This window comes from Anser brachyrhynchus (assembly GCF_964034855.1).
Source record: "Anser brachyrhynchus genome assembly, chromosome: 1".
Classification (NCBI taxonomy): domain Eukaryota; kingdom Metazoa; phylum Chordata; class Aves; order Anseriformes; family Anatidae; genus Anser; species Anser brachyrhynchus.
This window is the reverse complement of record NC_137694.1, coordinates 168,099,839-168,122,185: the sequence shown is the minus strand read 5'-3', so window position 1 is coordinate 168,122,185 and position 22,347 is coordinate 168,099,839. Positions and strand designations below refer to the sequence as shown.

Here is a 22,347-nt window from a genome sequence, read left to right as displayed (position 1 = left end):
CTGCTATACAATCTCTCAAAGGCTGCAAAGCACATTGGTTAAAAGTTGCTATTCATTGTTAAAAACACCATTCTGTGGCAAATTATTTCCTTGCAATTTTGATTTTATATTGATTTTACATTCCATGGTAAGTTGCTCATAAAAAGCAGAAAGTGAGAAGCAGAAATATATCGATTACCTGTCAGGTACAATTTTGCTGTCAACAGTGCCTTATCTTTAATATGAATCTATTGCTCAATAAGAAAATTACTTACTGGATCTAGTTCTATCCTACTTTTAGTGGTCATGATTTTTCCCTACCACAAACTGACTGCACTTGAAACTACCTGTCAGTCAGTATTGTCCACAGTCAGATCACTTCTCATTCAAGCCAGATAGTTAAATCCGTGCATGCATTTGAGTCCTTGCTTTAATTATCAAAGATGCTAATTAAGCAGAGTTTGAGTAGTGTTGATACAAAACACATTTATATGGGAAATTAGAAAAATATCAGAGGCAATAAACCAACTATTGGATGGGGTTATAAGAATCTAGAAAACTACTTTTTCCTGACAACAATTAAAAGGGCAAGTCAAGTAAGAAGTTTACATTATCCTAAAGAAATATCCAACATTTTTCTTCTACAGAACAGAATCTAATTCTGCATGAAGATTGCTTGTGTTTTAGTATGGCAAATGCAAAAAGAATTTGCAAGTGCTCTAATCCTGTTAAAAAAAAAAAAAAAATCAGGCTTCAGTGAGATCTTCTAAGTCATCTTCAATAGTCTAGTTTGTCTTCAGCAGACAAAACTTCTACTTTTGTCTAGACCAGGAGCAAATTCTAGGGTAAGACAGCTCATGTAAATTAAAGGCAAACAGGGCTACATGTGGTAAACCTTCCAAACATAGGAAAAAATTCTTCCTAATTGCTTCTGATGAGGAAAGTTTCAGAGTCATTTAAATCAGAAGGTGAAATCCTAAACATCTGAATACTCGTAAAGCATCATATGTTATTTAAAGTCTACAACTGCAACAGAACATACAAGCTTTAACAGGGCATCTCCCATGGGGAAAAAAAGAGAAAAAAAAAGCTTATGCTGAAAGAGTTCCTGTCTCCTTCTTAACCAGCCTTAAGTATTTGTAGATAGCTATTAAAGACCAGTATTGAAGAACAAGCCTCATTTCATAACTAAACTAAATGATTAATAATTTGTCTCTTTTTCCTCTGTGCTGGGGTTGGCAGTGGGAGAAGACAAGTATGTGAGAAAAGAGGGGCAAAAGATGAGAGACCATATAAGAGAGACCTGCAGAGTACATTGACTGGCCACTGGGTGTCACTAGTGGTTTGACTTTAAGTCACAACGAGAAAAATCTAAGCATGAACAGAAGAAAAGCAAAATTTTATTTTTAAACTGTATGTACTGATGCAAGCAGATAGTGGGGTTTTTTTGGTTTTTTTTTTTTTTTTTTTTGAATAAGGAAGAGAGGAGAACAGTGAGGAAGAGAAAAGGAAGAGCAAAACAGCAGAGAAAGCAGAGTTTGCAAACAGATCATGGGGATGTGTGACAGGAAGAGTCTGCAAGTTCTAAACTTCTTTGTTTGCAAATTCAGAGTTGGAAAGGGGTTTAGCAGTTATATTTTTTGCACCTTACAATCTCCAAAACAGCGTAAGAAGTTTCATAACCCCCTGGAGAACTTCAGCAACCTCTGATTGCTCACAACTCATTCAAAACCCTGGTTTGCTCTAACAGAGGGACCGACTTACCTGTAGTGACATCATGTCTGGCCTGTATTGTTTACGGAAGCCAAGGTCATACATGAGGAACTTCAGCATTTCAAAGGCCTGCTCCTCACTCATGTGTAGAAGCAGTACTCCAGCTACAAAGCTTATACCTTGACAATAACCCACTTCCTTGTCCAGCAAAGAGTATGCTTTCAGGAGATTAAAGAGCGATAGCTGTCCTGCTCCCAGCTGGGTAGAAAAGTAAGGATGTGTAGGGAAAGTTCGTCCTGATGTAAAGAGAGAAATAGTAGATATTCAGTTCCTCTAAAAAAACCAGATCCATCAGATAAACAGCCCATCTCTCTTCCCATAGGCCTTGTCCCTTTACTTTCATATGCAGGTTGATTTTAGATCAATCCATATTTTACCACCGACTTCAGATTGTATCCATTGAACTTATTTCATATTCTCTTCTCCTATGACACAAAGTGGCATAGGTAGCATGTATCCTCACAATACAGAAAATGGTGTTTATACAGCAGCATCCATCTCCAGCAAGAGGTTCCATTAAGACTGGTGTGTTTCCACTCACACACATGGAACACCTCAGAAAAATCTCCCAGCTACAAATGGACATACCTAGATCCACAAGGATGGCGTGCTGCTGTGCCGTCAGTTGTTTCAGAAGTTCTTTGTAAGAGACATCAGGAGGCTGCTGCTTGTTTGGCAATCTGTGTCTGACTCGATGTTGCACAGCCAAAAATTGCCAAATTTCTCCCCGGCGACTTTTTGGTACACCTGCCATTCAGTCACAATACAAGAGGCCTAAGCAGGGGCATATTTTTAGTGCTATAACATGCAAGAATTTTCTTTGTGAAGTCTTGGCTTAACCGGACTGGAGCATCCCTTACAACAGACAGTGGACAGCTTCTGAAGCTATGTATTCACTCAGCTCAGTCCCACTAACTAAACATTAACTACAATTTCGTAGTAATTAAAACAAGCAATCATATTACACAACCAAGACACAGACGTCACTTGGTTTGCCACCTCTGAGCTGTTAGCCTCCAGCAGGAAGAAATGCACAATTACATGCAGGATAGGATAAGATGCTACTTTTAGAAGTATGACTATACATGTTTCTACACTGCTGACAATGCAAGTTACAGACACAACAGCAGGTATTTTCAGTTTGGCAGTAGGAGGTGACAGTATGTGCAAAAAGAAGGCAATTTTTTCATGATTTTCTGCTACTGGAAAGAGGGTACTGGTGGTGGATTTCCTCTGGTGTAAGAAGGCAACGGCAAAAACAACAAAAAAGAGACTTCATAGTTAAAAGTCACCCTATGTAAATACCTTCTTTCAAAGTGCCATGAATATCTTCCATGTCACATCGAATTTTGGCTCTGCAGTTAAGTAACTTCTTATCCCAAACATTTATGACGTCTTTCTGACATGTACCAACTTCATCGTAGTCCAGTTTGACTTTTCTTGATTGGAGCTCATCTCTGCTTGCTACAGCACAAAACAAAGGAAGAGAACACAAAAACTATAACTTCAGAAAACTACACAAAACATCAAATATGCAAAAAGCCTTTGAGTTAGATAAACCTATCTGACAATCTGACTAGGGATTTAAAAAAAAAAATCTACAATTCATTAGTTAATAGCTGAGATGGGCCCAGTCCTCTGTCCTAAGATGCTGCAGGCAGCAATTTGACTTCTATTACTGGGCCATGAACATTAGTAATTCATGAAGTACATCAAAACATTTTTTAAGGCTTGGGGCAAGAACAAAAACCCACTCAACACATTGAACTTCACCACATCTGCTCCTGTTTTCAACTGCAAAAACACCTTTGATGATTGCTCTCATTTATACTTAAGATCAGAATGGATTTAGTATAGAAAATCTCAAACATATTAATGTTTATATTAGAGATTTAGGGAGAGAAGCTAGGCAAATCTTCTAAAGTGAAGTCTGTCACACTGGGCCCAATTTTTATATGTCCCTTAAGAGAGTCATAAGAGCTGCTGGCACTGCTACCTGGCACCATCAGGCTAATTAGAAGTAAATAAAATGAGATATCCAATGTGAACCATATTCAAAAAGGAACATCTGTGCCTCAGCGCAGAACATGTATTACTGTACACTTAACAGATTTGCTGCATGACTACCTGCAGCAAGATATTTTCTCCAGAGGACTATTTCTGACATAAAACCATGAGATTACTCTGAAATTTCATGGAGGAGTAGCTTCCATTTCCATTACTAAGAAATTAACTGTAGTTATTTTATTATACATGACATGCATGCAGTAAAACACACTATTTCTACACACCACTGGTATCAAGAACTCTAGTCTATTTCTGAATCTCTCTTAATTTACAAAGTTATGTTTATTTATAATTGGACTGAACTGTGCATTTCAAAATATACTCTCTGGAACTTGCAATTTAATTTATCCCCCCAAATTTGCCTTGATTTGTGTGCAGTACTCACTCCTTGCAGAAGTCTGTTTCCCCTACAGATGAACCACTGCCCCCAACCATCATTTCTAGGTTAAAGCAAACTCTCACATCATTATACAACCTGCAAAGCAACACAGTCAGTTCCTTCACCTAATCACCTTTGGATACAGCCAATATTGATGAATCTGTAAACTCATTGCCTAGCCCATTCAAAAGTGGGAGGCGATAAAATATTTTCAAAAGCCATATGTTACACAAGTGAGACCCTATCTACTGAAGACTATAGGGGACCTTGAGGAGGCAACTATTCTGCAAGGCGCAATACTCTTCTGTAAAAACAGGAATGCAGTCTCACCAAAAGAACTTGCAGTCCAATTATTTTAAATTCTGCTCTATTGCTCTATTATTTCATTTAAGAAGGCTCATTCTTACAAGCAGTATGGAAGTCTGTGTCAGTTTCAAGACAAAAGTAACATATCTCTGGGCAACAAGGAATTCCAGAATTAAGTGCACTGGTTATCATTCGCAGTAGTTTGGCTCTGCAGTTAACTCTGCCGCAAATTGGCAAGCTTGCCTGTTGAATGTAATTATCCATGTTACCCACTATGCCAACCTTGGTTACTTGCAACAAACCCTGTTAATGCTCTAGATGTTGCTAGGTGGCCTGCTGCTTCTTGTAGCCCTTCCATTTATAGGTATTCGACTAGGAAAAGAAGCTTTTAGCTGCTCAGAGAAGAAAACAACAACAAAAACAACTAAGTTTGTGCAATTCACAGACCTTACCTTCTGCAAAGCAAAGAGCTAATAGTATTCAAGTCTCCTCGACAGCAAAAGGAACAGGGAAAAAAGGTTCTATTAACATGTTGCAAATAAAACCAACCAAAATGTAACAGAAAATCACTGAAAACCATTCCACAGCAATTCCAACCTTAAACCAGTCATATACAGTGAATAAATTCACAGCTAGGAACCTGGCAGCAAGTAGAAAAATGCGTGTGTTTTGTTACTACATTTTTCATCCCCAAGATGTACCTTTAATTGTAGGTTAATTGTTTTTACTATGAGCAATCAGGCAGGCAGAACTGGACTGACTTAGCTGTTTTTAGTACCTCTTGCCACATAGGGATGGTATGGAAAAAGAGTTTGTCCCTCTGCAGCTCATACTACCACAGGGAATAACGTGAGATCCGTCACTACAGCAGACATCCAGCTTTCCCACCCCACAACATTAAAATGACCATTTGACAAAATAACAAAGATTTTGGCTTAAGTTAAAACAGACACCTCTCTACATGATCCCTATGAATCTAGGAGCTTCCAGAGAAGTGTGTGCCAACAGGGAGAAAAGGCATAGAGAAAGCATACAGAATAATATGCTACATGTGTAAGAAATATATTAAAGTATGTATGCTTGTAGGGACATGGAAAGATTTCTGCCCTGCTGTTTTTCTTTCCGTTCCTTGTCTTCTCAGTAAGGAACACTAGAGAAGAAAAAAGAATTAACTGACCTTTATAAGACCATGATGTTTTGTTTGAAGAATCCAACTACCATATAATGAGGTTAAGCATCATACAGGAGAAGATGAGGGCAGCAATTGCAGAGAGGACATTTTAAAATTTTAACTTGCATTGAAAGCTATTCAGTCTATGATACTCAAGAACTTTTATATTCTAGGATAGACAGTACATCCTACTGTTTATGTGTGCAAGTCCTGACCACTTATAATAAAATATTTTAGCCAGGAGCTCTGACCACTGACACATCAGTATGGCCAACTTCAGATCCTACTGTAAGCAGGCTAAATTTTCAGTGTATGGTGCTCATTGTGTGAAAAAAGAACTTTCTGACATACCTCAATAGTCAGTTGCTCAAAAATCCTATTTGGGTTCAAATGTTTACATTACCATCATGATAAGGTTAATGGGAGACAGAAAGCCTGGTCAGAAAACTGCAAAAGACTGAAGTGAGATATAGATGGCAAGGTTTACCAGACTTAAAGTTCTCACAGCATCCATTCTCCTGACGCCACTTCACATTAAAATTCTTGGACTTAAGTCAGCTAGAACACAGACTGTAGCAATTTTTGTCTAACATGCACTAGAAAGCGTGGAAAAAAAAAAAACATTTTCTTCTTTAACTGAAGACTTAGTGAGTTGGCAGGTGGACAGAAAACCCATTAAATTGACACAGGACTGGGCAAACTCATTTCGTGATAGTACTGTTAACCCAGAAGATACAGAAACACAACAATATTTGAGGCACCCAATTCCAGTACAATTTTCAGTGTGAGGTAGCAGAATCTGCAGCAGTTTTAAGGGCATTTTCTAAATAGCTAACCTTCCAGCTTCTGGTTTTCTTTCTCCATTCGAAGCAATAGAATTTGTTGATGGATGGCTTTTCTCCACAGACTTTGTAGCTCTTCCGAGTTTTTCTTCTCTCCAATTTTATCTGTACCATCCTCATTTTGCAATGCTAAAATAAGAGGATCCTCCTCCAAGGGTGGAGCAAGAGGGGATAATGGTAACAATTCACTTCCGTCGTGACCATCTGCAAAGAATCAGAAGGCTATTACAGGAAAATCAGATTGTTTGACATACCATGAAAATTTATGTCAGGGCAGAATGAAAATAGCTGGCTTTCATATTCACCAGTAAGACATTGATTCCAAAGACAGAAAAAGAGGCATTTCAACGGTAGAGATTTTTTTTTTCTTTTTTCAAATAAAGTGTTAGGGTTACCCAGTATTTCAACACTTTCCCCTACTAGCTTCTTTTAAAGTTACAAAGAGACATTTATCCATAAAGTCTCCTTTACTGCTGAACTTGTTTACTGCTGTGATTTAGCACAGGCTCTGTAATAGAAGCAATTTACTCTATTTGCTAAGCTGCAGTATAGGTTTACTGTACTGTATGGTCACTAAATATAAAGAGTCTGTAAATTCTGCCAACAGGACTACATCACAGATTTCAGGTTTCTACATTAAATGACCTAAAACTATATGAATTATTAGCACACTCAACAGGTGCTATGTGCAGTACAAGGACAAAGCAGAAAAATTACCATTTTCTGCCAACACTACTATTATATCAGCAGGCTAGAGCAAAAATTTGCTAGCTGTTAAAGAGGATATCTTTGTCAGCAAGAGGCAGTTCTTAGTTCCTTGCTACCAGGGCAGACAGGGCAGGCTGCAATCTGTTTCATTTCTGATGACAGAATCCTCTGTTCAAAGCAACCAAGATCAAAATTCATCTGAGATCAACTTCTTCCTACTGAGGCTCTACCAAAAGCATTGCATCAAACTGACCCCCTTTTTCCTTTTGCATCTTCACATATTGCAGTACAAACTATTCAGTAAAAACTGATTGTTTATTTAAAAGACCACACAAACCTGGACGCTGCATTTTCGAAGGAGATTTGTTCATAGGTGAAGCTACCCGCAAGAATATTCTCTGCCGCCAGGAGATGCGGCGAGGTGTGAGCGTGGACCCCACAGCATTTAGAGATTCACTGCTGCAGACGGTTGATGTTCTTTTCTTTCCCTCGCCATCACTGAAGGAAAAAGGAAGCAGATTGGGTGATCAAAGCAAGTCATCTTTAGAGGAAAAAAAAAAAAAGAGAGAAAAGAAACAAACAAACAAAAGGTCTTTATTAAAACTGTCTAATGTACAACAAAACCTGCAGAAGCATTTGCTGGAAAGCTTTACAAGGTAGAGTGCTGTGTGGTAGTTTCACCTTGAATACAGAAGTATCCAACTGTTTTCTTGTAGCACACCTTCCTTGCAGGCTTTACATATTACACACAACCACGAGCTTTTTGGGAAGACACCATCAAATATTGGGAGATTTGTCTGCAACTTCATCTTCATCGCTGGTATAACTTCTGTATCAACAGCAGCTGCAGTCAAACCTTCAGCCTGTGAAGAACTTCCATGTTACAGAACAATGTCCCTAAAAACTGTTAGATGAAAGGAAGCCCAGTAAGTTGGGTGTTTGCTGTGCTTTTAGTGGTACATCAGGCGCACATGACCACAGTTTTCCAGCTGCAGCCAGTCTCTCCACATTGGGCTTGCACAAAAGGAGAGACCTGCAATGGAGGCATGACCATGTCTTCTTGAAATTTCAGCTAAACCATCCCAAGCAGCACGTTTCACATTGAATACTCCGTGCTGAATGATAACCTACGTAGCTAGGACAGGCCTTCCTGGTGGATCATTGCTGTCCCTATGCTAGTGATCTACAACAGCTCCTGGATGTCCATAAGCCTCAGCGAGCAAACTGAGCTCACTATTACACACAGGTACTAGACCCCATTTCCACATCTTAGCAGAGAAATAATCGTGTCCTCAAGCTCACGTGCCCAGACTTAAGCAAGCGTCCCTGCTTTCCCCTAAAAACATCCAGGGCTGACAGCCCATAGAGGTAACATAACAGATAGTCCAAATTATTTGCTATTCCTGATACAGTTTCTGTAGTGCTTCAGCTCCCTACCCTTGATCCTATTGGTGGGTGGTCTCAGTTGAGCCCCACGTTGCACCAACCAAAAGAGCAACAGAAAACCTAGTGGCAATCTTCCTGGGCTAACTTTTACAGAGTCTGGGAGGGTGAAGGCAGGAGAAAGGAACCCCTGTTTGTGCTGTCAAAGTAGTGACTACAAAACCAAGTTTGAATCTGGAGCTGCTGTTTTCAAAAGGTATTTCAGTCCAACAATTCCTGGAAATGTATTTGTTTGGATATATTAACCAAAACAACTCATGTTATTTATAAATAACTAATGAAACTACTACTCGCTATTTCAAGTCCTACAGATTATCTGTTAGAACACAAAAACTAAGTCATTCCAGGGCTTAAAACAGAAGTTATGCAACAAGGGAATGAAAACTTGATTTCTGCTGCCATGTACAGAAATCTACACATGGCTAGTGTACCCCCTAAACAGACAGTCTTGGGAATAGCGTTTAACTTACAGTAGTAAAATTTACAGGAAAGTCTGAATAAGAGGTCAGCTATTTAAGGCTACAGAACTAAGCTGTTTAAGTCATTCAAGTTCCAGAATTTACAGTGGAATGGATTAGTCATTATGTGCTACCTCACGAAGTGTGCAAATCATACTACTCTTAGGCCTTATATTTCTATTGTTTCACCATCCCTACCAAAATTCCCCTGGCATTTTGAGCAAGTACCATTAAATCACCTCCTCCTTCAAAGAGCTGTCTGATGAGTGATTAGAGGAAATTTTTTGAACGTCTCATGCACACCCCTTGCCATATTCAACAAAGGGCAAGGAGCACCAGTGAAAACACCAAAATTTAGGAAACAGAAGATAAAAAGAGAGCAAAGTTTCCTTAGTGATATTTTGAAAGTAAGAAAGAAAAAGAAAAGTCATAGCTTAAAATAAGATCTGGAGGTATGAAACAATACAGAATAAAATCAGGATGAAGTCAGAATAAAATGGTAATATCACCTATCCTGTGATGAAGTGGTTCAGAAAGGTGGTGCAAAAACCCTGTGAGTTAACTTGGTTACACATTTCCCAACTTGAAAACAGGAGTTGCATAATACTTATCCCTAGATTTTCCTATCTCCCATACTTAAATGTAATTGGCTGGCTTCACTCTTGATCAAATTTGCAAGAAATTAGGTTACTTCAGGTTTTAAGGTAGCTGTGGATTTTAAAACACAGGCAGGTAAGTGCTCTGCTCAGACAGGCCAGCAACAGCTCTGTGAGTACTTCTAAATGGGGGTGGGAGGGTATATCTATCTGAGCAATCATTACCAGCTCCCTGCAAAATGTAGAGGTTTATTAATGCGAGCAGAGAGACTAAAAGCAAGGGCAGCTCCAAAACAATGACATCAACAACAAAATCTTAAATGGAGTTCAGTCATTGCTACCAGAAAGCAGAGCAGAGTTTTCGCTGCCTCCCAGTGCGGGGAAGGAGAGACACTTTCACAACCTGCCTGTCAGGGCAGTGATACTCAACCTCAAATACTCACATGGAAAACTCTTAAGAAAAGGCCATAAAGTCCCTGTTCTGACAACATACAGGGTTAAACATCTACATGGGACACATTTCACAGGGTTGTCTAGCAGAAATAATCCAACCATTAATTCCAGTTTTTAATGACATTTTCCTCAACCTCAGACTCAAGAAATTGTATAACTTCTGTGTAAACTACGGATCATAGAGCTTAGACACCAGGGCAAGGCAGAGGATGGATATTTCTTTGGTTATGCACTGATATAGGCACCAACAAGAAGGGAAAGAAAAAAAAAACTCAACTACATTCTACAAGTAGTTACTGTCCTGCTGCAAGCTACCCACAACTGAGCAAGTTTAAACGCATCAGAGTTGAATTACCACAAATGAAGAGATGACAGTATATAAAATTTTAATGAACTACAGAAGAGATGTTTAAGAACTGAACTGCAAACTAGGACATGATTTGCAAGAGTGGATTTTTTTTTTTTTGAAGTAAATGACAAGTAGATTATGGTACAGCTTCTACATAAGATATTTCAGCTTGATAAAACAGACAAATGAAAGGCCAAGCCAAATAATTCAAGAAAATTCCCAGAAAAAAAAAATATTTACTTACATAAGTAACTTTACTTTACTTTACATACTGTTTATGTTTAAATCCCTTGACGTACCTCTGACATGGACTTTTGGAAAATGACAACACAGTAGTACTCTATATTTAAGACAAATGCATCACAGTTTGGTCTGAAGAACAGCAGTTCTCCCTCCATAAGATTACTTAGCCTATCTACTGACCAAACACAGAAACCAAAATCCATAAGTTGGCTTGTATCTTATAAAAATTGAAAAGCTATAAATTCAACATAATGTCTCAAACATTTTAGTTTTTACTTTCGTCCTTAAGCAGCCACAGGTGATAACCCAAATACTCAGGACTGAGAGTATAGATCATCTATGAGTTGCAGTTATCCGAGATAAAAATGCAATTTCACCAATGCATCCTCCCATTCACTATTCTATCAGATAATGCACTGTATAAAGATGAGACAGCTAGGTTGAAAAAAAATATATGAAAAACAAAAAAAAAATATTCTTATTGCAAACATGCTTACTGCTTGGTTTCAATTACCCAAATCTCTTCCCAAAACTGTTCTTTGAAGTGCTCCCATGGACTGGTAAATCAAAAAAATAAAAAGATACCCCAATACACATGAACTCATTACGCAAAACTTACCTGAATTATTTTGCGTTTGAATCCATGTAAGCCAACTATCTCAAGAATAAAATACTGTTGCTGCTCTTGCCAAAGTTTTCCCTATTTGCTTTCATTTTGAATTCTGATTTTGATTGCCCTAGGTAACAACTGATTCAACTCAACCAAATCTGCAATTTGGAGGCTAACATGGTACAAAATCCCCCAGATCAAGTACAAAAAGACAAGTAATATTTCAGTTCCTAGACTTCAGATGACAAAAGCCTATATGTAAGCTGAAAACACAGAGTATTCCTCCCTTCAGAGAAGAAGAAAAACTAATTCCAATCAGTTTACACCTCTCTATTGGTTCTCGCTCCCGTCATTTATCTTAACTCTGAATAATTACTTTTTGCTATTTTGCTTATTCTGAAGTATTTTGCTTTCTGCAAAGGAGGAAAGAAGCTGTTTTGAAAAGGCAATCTGCTCAAATTTAAGTGTCAATAAGTCAACTTAAATTACCATTGTATAACAATGCAAAGAACAGAGAAAGTGAGTGCAAGTCAAACCTATGCTGGAAGGTTGTCCCATTCTTAAAAAAGGGTGCTTTTATTTTTCTATTAAAAACAAACAAGCAAACAACAAAAAAAGATTCTTCCAATGGCCTGTCTTTCAAGAGTAACAAAAGCCAGAAGGAGGACAAAAGCCAGAAATTACAGAAATATAAGTTTAAAAGCAGATTATGCTCACAAATTCATATTTGTTTACCTTCATGTTGACAAGATTTTTTTAAAAAGATCCCTGAGCTTGCCTATGTTCAATCTTAAATACTGCACATTTGTCAAAATTTAAAAAAATGTGTGCACCATTTCCATTCTAGACTTCTCTCTAGATAAATGAATTGACACTGCAGTAAAGACATTCTGAATGCACCTATTAATATTGTGTTAGCACCCAACTTTACTATAGTGTTCATTCCTTACAGCAGAAAGCATCTCTTCTGTACATAAAGCATTATAGCAGTGATTATTAGAATTAAGAACAAAAATCTCACCATGCTCACAAACACTACAAAAAAGATACATCTTTTCCCACAGTGAAATTCTCTGAAGAACAACGTTTTTGTTTTTTTTTTTTCCTCCTGTCTTTAGGTGTCTCCCATTAGAGAGACATTTAAACAATAACCTTTTAAATCTTAGCCAACTGGGGCTTGTTCTTTAATGAAGGTCAAGAGACATTTAGATTGTGATTCATCCTTTCTAAATGAAGAATTTCCCACTGACTGGCACAAGTGACTGTATTAGTACTCAGAAAGAAAGGTAGATATATAGGCAGGGCGAGCTCTGTAAATGTCAGAATAATACAAGACGATCAAATTAGGATGAAAGCAATTGTGCCACAGAAATGTTTACTTCTCTCAGTTGCTTAGCTGAGATGGAGATCTCTACAGTCAGGCAAGAGCCACTGTACCCCATATCTCCAATACCCTAGTAGCAGTTTCCCCTACTATCAGTTTCTGGGTTTGTGACCATATGCTTAAGGTGATGCTAATGTGCATTGGAATTATCTTCTCTAGAGCAGCCAATACATGGAGACAAAAATATAATAGCAGAGATGCGTTTTAACATCCTACTCCCCAGCTTACCCTGACTTGATGCTATTTGCATAAACCCATCTGACTGCTACAAATCAAACATCTTTTTAAAATGAATTCTGACTGAAACTGGCTCTGCTCCTGCACATTGAAGTTCACCAGAACACCAAGAAAAGCTGCCTGCTGTAGTATGTGTTACCTCAAAGCTATGCAATATGGGAAATCAGATTGTCAAGAATTTTCCTCCAGTGCAACACGGATAGGATACACTTCATGAACGTATAGTCACTGTGATTATTCTTTGAGAGGAAAATGCACTAAAGTTTTAATTAGGGCTCCTAACACCTTACCGTTCTTCATCTTGTAGGGGCTGCCACACTTCACTCTATTCCAACTTACAGTCACACAAGAACAGTAGGAACACCTCATGTTGAGCCTGACACTCTGTCAGGATAGCAGACAGCCCTCTCAGCAGAACAGAGCCAAAAGAGAAAAAGAACACCATTAAAGATTTGAACTTCCTCTTATGCACAGACCTGATGGAATGACAAGGTACTTTCATCAACACATGTGCAAGCTAAATCGGGGAAAATTTAAAGAGATGAACAAACATGAGTTGGAAAATATGTCATTTTCCATCAGCCAATTAAAATGACAATTGGATTACCTGAGTCACACCATATGGGGATTATTTGTTCAGCATGTTTTTTTGGATGTATTTTTCACATACACTTCACTAAAATAAACCCAACTAGTTGCCAGGGCTTTGCCCTTGGCTACTGCAATTTCCTTATCACGACAATTTAGAGGCCCAGTTGCTCCCAGCAAGATCCGTAACTGATGAGATGCCATTTTCACAGTTTTTACACAAATTCAAGATTAAATGTTATCAGAAAACTGCATACTACAAAACTTAGGCAGAATTTCCAGTGGAAATTACTTCTAATTTGAAGATCTCCCCATCTTGCTGTTCAAAACACTTATAATAAAACTGAATACTTTCACTATCATACATAGCCAAAACCAGGAAAAGTAGTACCTCAGACACTTCATCTTGGAACTACCTGGCATTAAGTACAGTCTTAGTCAATACCTGCATTCCCCAAATTCAGAACACTACGTTTAATGGATCCAGCTGCCCATGAAAAGTGATCCAGGAGTTGGTTCAGCTTGAACCAAGACTGCTAACTGAAAGGATCACAGAAACAAAGTTGGACTAGAACACAAAAAAGAAGTTAAGGTAGTCTGTAAGAGGTTATATTTCCACCCGTATCTCTGCACATCCCAGTGTGCAACCATTAGTTTCTTTTATTTCTAATATAACAACTCACTTACTTGCTGCTTGGTCTAGTATTACTTCAGTCTAGTAAGGAAAGGAAAATCTAGGCATCTGATTCACTTACATAGTGACTATTACTGGATACAAGGTCTAGAACAGGTGATATTAAAGGCCTACTTTTAGTGGATGAGATGACAATTTCTCCTCTCAAATTTCAAATATATACACTGCTTACTGCTTATTCATTTGTGCTTGGGTAGGGTGAGTTAGAAAGTTATTGCATCTTCAAAGCTGTGAAACGTTTCTAAAGTTGGTCTTGAAATTCCTCTCAAAAATAAGGAATGACTGATTTATATTACCTCAATATTAGAAGGGGAATCTAGGTAATTTACCATTTACTTTTTAAAAGCTGTGGAATTAGGGGCATGAGGGAAGTGGGCAAGGGTCCTGACACAAAGGCTACATGGTCACCTTCCTGTAAGGACGTCTCACCTTATTGCACTTGCACGCCAGCTTATTCTGCTGGAAAGACTTTTACTGTAGAATCTTCTCACTATGTGTTTCATAGTCATTTCCACATTACAGTTTTTGTATGCATGTTGTACATTAGTTAGAGCTTAGAGGCTGGGAAGAGACACTTTAAATGTCAGTAAAATCAAGGCAGGATATGGTGTAGTTTTAGGGATGACACATACTTTGTATTTAGTTACTCTAACCTATATATTATTAGAGACGACTAACCCAAACTGTACCTTAAAGCCACCTTTAAATCAACTGCCTGTCACATTAATTTGTGTATTTACTTAATTTCTTATGGTCTATCCTAAAATGGAGATGACATAATAATGTGAGCAAGTTTAATGAAACTGCATTCCACAAGGTTAAAAAAAAAAAAAAGTCTTTAGGCACCCCTAAAGAGTTCCACACACATCTGAGAACTGAAATCCCCACGTAGTAGAGTCCTGACACACCTGAAAACAAGATTTCATTATCACCTGTTTGTGTTACAAATGCAAACTATTGTTACTTTTCTTCAGAGATGAAGAGTAGCAGAAATCTCAGAATAGTTCCATGTACAAGGCCAGACTGAAGTTGTCATTGACAGAAGAGAAACAGAGAGGCTTGCAACTGGTAAAAAAAACCATCATGAAGTTCAAAACAAGGTCCATCATGAATAAGGAGGAGTCATACTTCAGACGAATAACCCATAAGCGGTTTCCTCATGCACTCTCCTGAAGGAGAGCTTATTCTTATATTAAAAAGTATAACTTCCATCCAGGTACTCAGTCTTTAATGCTGATGTTAGAAAAGCCCTTCTTGCATCTTGGCTTCTTCTCCACTCATCTTTAATTGGAAGTCACTTGGCAATTCCCTCTAAACATCTCATAGCTAGTATCACTCAGCTAACTTGGCATTTCCCCTTCCCCGTGTACAGACATGCCACATTAGTACTGTAGTCTTCTCACTTTGCTCTTCTCTCATCTTCATATGCCAACAATCACAGCAACAACATGCATTCAGCACAGAAAGCATCACAGTGGCATAACACTCTTGAAAAACTCTGCATTTCAAGCAACAAACCAATGCAGCAGATATGAAACACTGCAACAGAAATAGGACGCAGTTACTAGATGTCAGCAGACAAGCCTCTATTTTTAACAGGCTTTTTCGGCCAAAAGCCTGTTCGCTGATTTGCATCAAGTCTTTAGAAAGTCTGTTAGAAATGCAGGAGCTCAAGGCAGGATGGGAGAGAGCCCGTGTGTGGCACTGCACTGGGAAACGTGTTGTTAAGTTGGTGGCATTGAAGAACTAGTCAGGAGACAACGCTCTCACCTCTTGGAGAGGTCATTTTCAGAGTGCTGGAGTAACCTTCCTGAGCCCTGGTAAAGGGTTTTCAAGAAAGAAGGGGCAGAGACAGAGGAAGGGAGACCAGGTGATGTAGATTCACTCTCACTGAAAAAGCGTCGAACCCCAACAATTGGGCTGTGCAGGCAATAAGAGAACATAGATGTGTCAGCACGGAATCAGATACAACAAAATATCCCAATTAAATATACTGGCCAAGTACCTCATTTCGGCTTACAGTAACTCAATTTTCCAGAAGATAGAGTATACCAAATGCACTACTGGACAGTTTCCCTGATAAACATTGATTTTATTGTTATGGTTGATTTCTCTTAAGAATTATTTTGATGACATTTAAGAACAGACAGATGACCATAATTTTTGGCCTTATTTATTCTCAAAGCAAATTCAGAAAGACCTTCTGAAATGATTAAAAAAAAATAAATCCTTAGAAACTTGCTTCCAATAACATAGACCACCTTGTTGCTTTTTTTCCCCTTGTTTCTTGCTTTTAAAAATAATTAAAGTGGATTCCTAGAACACATTATACAAAGTAGAGATTATTTAAATGCACTATTTTAGGATTATTTTTTGATTTTATTTGTTGAGAATTTTAATCAAGGAAGACAGTCCTACTATATGTTTAAACATTACTTACAGAAAATGTGTGCTGGGGGGACATTAAAGTCAATTCAGTTTCCTCTACTTAACATTTTTGATAATCCCCAATAAGAAAGGGGAGACTGCAAATCCCAGCCAAGAACCAAGTTGTTACAAAGCTGTTTTGACTGAAAATCTGCTGATGATGTGAATTAATCAGCGACTTCTTTAAAGTTATTACAAAGAAGTGAAGTCAGCAAGTCCTTCAGTTTGAACTGCCAGGGCTTCCTGTTTGCATACAACATAGAAAGTGGAAAAAAAATAACCAAAGTTTATCTCAGTAAAAAAAAAAAATAAATAAATAAAAGTTATCTCTTCAGAAACACAATGTAACAAAGTTATTTCAAAGCTGGTTTCTTACCCTTCACCCCCCATTCCATTCTCTTAAAAAAGAATAAAATTCTTTGTCTTTATCTACAAGCCAGCATGGCATTCATACTCATATTTTAATGTAGACACCAAGCACGTGATACGTTATTTAAAGCCATATTTAGAAAGAGTCATCAAAAAGCATAAGTTGCAGCCATGAACTGCACCAGATGATTAGTTTGGAGAAAGTGCTTCTCCAGCACAGAAAATTCATCCTGAGACTTGTAAAGGTTTTGCAGTTTGCTCGGTGACTTACTATAGACAGGCAGGATGCAAAGTTAAGCACATCCAAGCAGGTCCACAGTGAACTATGGGGACCTCTCCTGACCAAGCGAAGGAACTATGCTGCGCTCCTGAAGTAGTCGTATCCCACATGACATTTAGTTGGAGAGCCTCCAAATAGGAAGGGAAAAGGAGTTACAGAGGGAAACTCCTGAGAAAAGCAAACAGTGAAATCACATGCCTCACAGTTCACAGTAGGTGTTTAATCCTTAAGTCGTTTTTTGAGACTCTTCAGTAGTTTTAATTCTGGGCATACTCTCCAGGAGCTTGGCGAACACAGCAGCTGACATTGGAAGCTGATAGTACTTTTTTTCATCCCAGTGCAAACCCTCAGGCTACTGTCTCTGCAGTTAGAAGTGGTAGGGATCTCTTCTCTGAAAGGCCTGACAGCCTCCAAAAGGCACAGCCAAAAAGGCTCATCTCAAAGTTGGCCAATAAACAACCAACCAACTTGGCATCCAGCCTGCTGATCAATTCGATGGATTGTTGCTTCCCCTCTACCACTAATCTGGGGATTAGCGAGTTACTGCAAAGCACCAAACTACTCGGAGGTGGAGAAGACAGGCTGAAATAATAAACGCAGAGCAGTGCAGAAACAGAATACATAATAAGTTAGTGTACTGAAATGTCAGGTGGGAAGAGGCCCATGGCACATCAAGCCCCGACTCACCTCGGCGGCTCGACGCAGCTCTGCCGCAGGAGCGGGGACCGGGCGCTCTGGGACCTCCCGTTCTGGAAGGTTATCCTCCGCCGGGCGCTGGAGGGCGGGTGGCTGAAGGTGTGTGCGCGCCTCCTGAACTGGGGGGAGTCCGAGTCCTCTTCGGGAAACGGCTGCCAGGCCGAGGACACGGGTGATGCCGGAGGAGTGGCCGGTGGAGAATCGCTCGGCGAAGCGTCCTGGAAGGAAGTCCTGGAGGAGTGAGGCCTGAAAGAGTTCGCCTAACCCCGCCAGCCCTGCGCCTCATCGGGGCACCAAAGCCTCTCCTCCCTCTTGGTCACGGCCTATTGTATGCTAATTATCACCCAAAGCAGACATCCTCTGATAACTTACGCTAAGACAGCGGCATCCTTCTTGGGAAAAAAAAATAACGGAAAGGAGGAATAAAAAATTCTATACAATACAAAAACATACTAATTACTCTGGCATCCTCTTACAAAGATCAGCATTCCAGCTAGCAGACTTCTGTGTCTTTCGGGAGAACACAGGGACTGAAAAGACTATGGAAACCGCTTTTAGCTAGTTTCCTCGACATATCACGAGCACGCTTCCTGTACCGTCAAAGCGATATCCTGGAAAAGAGGCTGTTATTACACAGCCAGTTTGTGAGTAACTGTGGCAGGAAAACCATAACAGAATCTCCATCTCCTGGGAAAAACAGCAACCAATCCTCGCATGAGGTAAGAGGAAAAACATTGAAAACAGGAAATAAAATGAAAGTGAACAGGATTCCGCCCCCTTGCCACTGTAAAGCATGCCCAACAGCTGGTTTTAGGTCAATATTTTAACTTCCCTAAAGCAACTATTACTTACAGAAAGGATTCTTCACCTTCAGAGCATTTCCTTTTATTGAGATAGGACCATTTTCAATTGCTTCAGCAAAACAAGGTAGAAGCTGACCAGAAGTTCTTTGCTTTTTGTAAAAGCAAGGGAAATGTAGAAGAAAACAAAACAAAAAAAAAAGCAAAAAAAAGCCAACGGACTGGCAACCAAACAATAGATTGAAGCTGAAGCTCCAAGTCAACATATATTCCAGCTTTTCTACAACCTCCGCCTCTCAGTGGAAACTCTTATTTGAGTTTTGTAAATTGATGTGCTTTGTGCTACTTCCTTCAAACCGAAAAGAGGCATATTTATGCTTCATTACCACCCATGCATGAACGCGTGCCAATTTTAACTAAGCTCCTTACGTACTTTGTCAGAAGCAAGGCTGTTGCAGCGCTCAAAGCTGTCCACACTTCCCAGGCGGCCTCTCATTCTGTTGGCTCCCTACATGAAAAAAAAGTGAATAATTTAATCCAAGCTTTTTCTCCTTTTTCCAAAGGTTAAACAACAGCTGTGCAGGTGAACACAGGACAGTTCAGGCATGCAATACGTTTGACAGAAGACCACACATAATAGGGTAAGCACTCGATTTTGCAAGCAGTAATATCTTTAGCTGGCAGAATCATATCTTCTCCCCCCAACTCCCAGGAGTTTTAACCCTACAGCTCTTGTCTTAAGCAACCGAGTATTTCTTCATCCATTTGAGGCAAAATAGCTGAGTTGGCTTAAACAGTCAAGTTAGAAAATCTCCAGACTTCCATACTGTGCCTGCACTGCAGCTATCAGATGCACTTGATATGCTACAATTGCAGAGACCTCACTACATATCCAGAGATTTCAGACAAATTAAGTCCACCGGGGCAAAAGTAAAGAAAGCACTAAAACTGAGACAAGTGCTCTTTTGCTGCAAGTCCAACTAAATAAGGTTGGATCCAGGCAAACCTTTTCAATGACAATGCTGAGCCTAAATTGATAGTGCTAGTAGATCTTTGCCAAACCTGTTCAGAGTCATCTTGTTTCACAGAAAGAGGTGATAAATTAGCAAACCTTTTTACTACCTTCAGCCTGTCTTTAACTCCCACAAAACATGGGTGACATATGCTGCTGGGCATTACCAACTGCTGAAGTAAGTTGTTTTCAATACTTTAACAGGGAGAAAAAAATAGGGGTTTTAGGAAAACTACAGATAGACCAAGGGCTCTTCTTGGTATGCTTGCAACTAGAGGGCAGAGTTTTATCAACATCAGCAACATTTATGTAGCCTACTTTTTCCTGGTGAGGTTTATTTTCATTTTCAAGACTTGCAGTGCCCCTTAAGTACATTATCCCATTTAAGCTCATTACCAATGAATACTCTGCCTGAAGAATCTCTTCACTGACCCTCTCACAATAAAACAAACAAAGGGTAACCCGGAAGTTTCTTACTAGCTTTAAAAACACATGCTTTTGGCAATGTAAGAAAGGCTTTTTGATTCAGAAAAACACAAAGGTTAGTGCAACATGGGCTAGTAGAAACGTGTTCAGGAGGTCAAACAGAGGTAATATTTATTTTTTTCTGAGGTATCTCGTTAGAAAACCACAGCCTGTTTCCAGTTCAAACCTGACAAAAATAAGACCATTCCAGCAAAAACAAACAAGTGAAAAAGTGACATTCCTGTGGGAGTAAGAAGCCAGAGCACAAAACCCAGCATGTTTCCCTATGGTCAGCAGTGAGCAGCTACTTGTTCAAGTAGCTTAAAATGTCACTTGATGTTATTTATCTAGCTAGAAAGCCTTCCATTTAAAGTGCTCCTAGATACCTGGTTACTGCATACTTATATTGCTAAGATTGAGGCTGTTTAAGTCTCCCCCCACATTTGCTGACTTTTATTTAAATCTTTTTTTTTTTATATGCAGTAAGGTGCTGTATGCCAATTTTATAAAAATATATTTTCTTTCCTAGAATCTTTGTTACTATTTATACTTTAAAAATAAAGGTGTTAAGTCATGCACAATTTGCATTCCCTTACATTAATGCCATGCAATTTGCAGCTGACTTAAGGGCAAGGACCACTATACCAAAGGGTATTTGGTGCCTAAATGCCTTTAGAAATTAACCATGATCTATTAGGCTTGTTATAGTAGTCTGTTGAAGAGTAAGAATTATCAAAACAGTCATTGTACGACACATGCATGTGTATCACACACAGAATGCACACAGTGCATGTACAGTAACATTGTATAGAAACAATCATATATACCTGATCTAACCAAATTAATAGTGTCTGACCTGCACTGTAAATTATTTTTCTAGTTCTTCTATTGTGTAACCTTTAAATAAATCTGCAGTGATGATCCCTGTGTGCATCATGATTCACTGCAATATACTTCTGTTCCTGATCTCTAGCAAAAGACGAGACAATCTTTCTCACTGCAGCAAGTTTGCTTCATAAACGGGCAAACTTAAAACAGCCCTAGTGCCGATTTGGGTGTCCCCTTAAACTAGATCACAGACTAAGTAGAACCTTGTACTGTAACATGTAGCATGGCTCAGAGATCCTGTGAGTGAGAAAGGAACAAACTATACCAAAAACAATAGATAAGCTGGCTCTCTTTAGAGAGACTTCAACTTAAGCAGTGAATTTCTTCTAAATGATTTTTCCTTCACATGATCACAGAACTGTGTCCATATACAGCAGGGCTGCTTTACTGGGATGCTCCCAGTGATGTTCACCTTTTCCACAACGACTGCAGGGTTAGTGCCCCACCATCAGAGCTAGATCACTTTCCAGTCACATGTCCTTTAGGCATGGAAAGGAAATCAGACTCAGTAGAAGCATGACTTTAGCTGTCACCATTCGATGATATTTCAGACTGCTGAAATTATCCATATCTGCTGACCAACATCTCTTATTTGCTCTCTCTCCATACTCAAACCAAGTTCCCAGTGTGCAAAATTTGCCACCAAAGGTGAGCCAGGTTTGACCAGGTGAGCTTTAGCCCTAGGTGAAACCTTAAGTACAAGCTGGATTGTCCCTGGCAAATAGTGTTTTGCCTCTTTTACGGGGAACATCTGTGGCATCTCAAGATTGCAGGTTACTTTATGACATGCCCATACAAGCTGCAGGAAAAGTGCAACTTAAGCCTTGATTTAACACGGTATTTTTAAAATTACTAGCGGAAGCTTAACTTCACTGCTTGAACTATACTTGAACATTGTCATTTAATATCACAGCTCATTGCACCTTCCCTGTAACACCATATGATCCCAGGCACCCAGCCTTCTTCAGTTACTCCTCTATACTCCTCTTCTCTGCTTTTAGGATTCTCCCTCCTAAGCAAGGGACAATAAGCAAAATCTGCAATTCAGATTACTTCTTTAAAAGGTTAATTAATATGAGAGATTCCCAGCAATTGTCCACACCACACCTAGTTAGCAGCACTGATAAGAG

General features: G+C 39.0%; 1 protein-coding gene across 8 annotated transcripts in view; it reads right to left on the bottom strand.

Moving 5' to 3' along the window:
- Positions 1 to 22,347, bottom strand: part of TBC1D4 (TBC1 domain family member 4) — a 110,657-nt gene that overhangs the window by 10,657 nt on the left and 77,653 nt on the right. For 6 of the 8 annotated variants that reach the window (XM_080576897.1, XM_080576900.1, XM_080576899.1 and 3 more), the window contains 8 exons: positions 19,286 to 19,360; positions 18,044 to 18,270; positions 16,051 to 16,200; positions 7,563 to 7,723; positions 6,512 to 6,721; positions 3,058 to 3,216; positions 2,341 to 2,499; positions 1,744 to 1,988 (listed from right to left, as the gene is read on the bottom strand). In XM_080576897.1, coding sequence (XP_080433023.1) covers positions 1,744 to 1,988; positions 2,341 to 2,499; positions 3,058 to 3,216; positions 6,512 to 6,721; positions 7,563 to 7,723; positions 16,051 to 16,200; positions 18,044 to 18,270; positions 19,286 to 19,360 — 1,386 coding nt within the window. The remainder of the gene's footprint in view (positions 1 to 1,743; positions 1,989 to 2,340; positions 2,500 to 3,057; positions 3,217 to 6,511; positions 6,722 to 7,562; positions 7,724 to 16,050; positions 16,201 to 18,043; positions 18,271 to 19,285; positions 19,361 to 22,347) is intronic. The other 2 variants (XM_080576898.1, XM_080576904.1) reach the window with 1 other exon arrangement.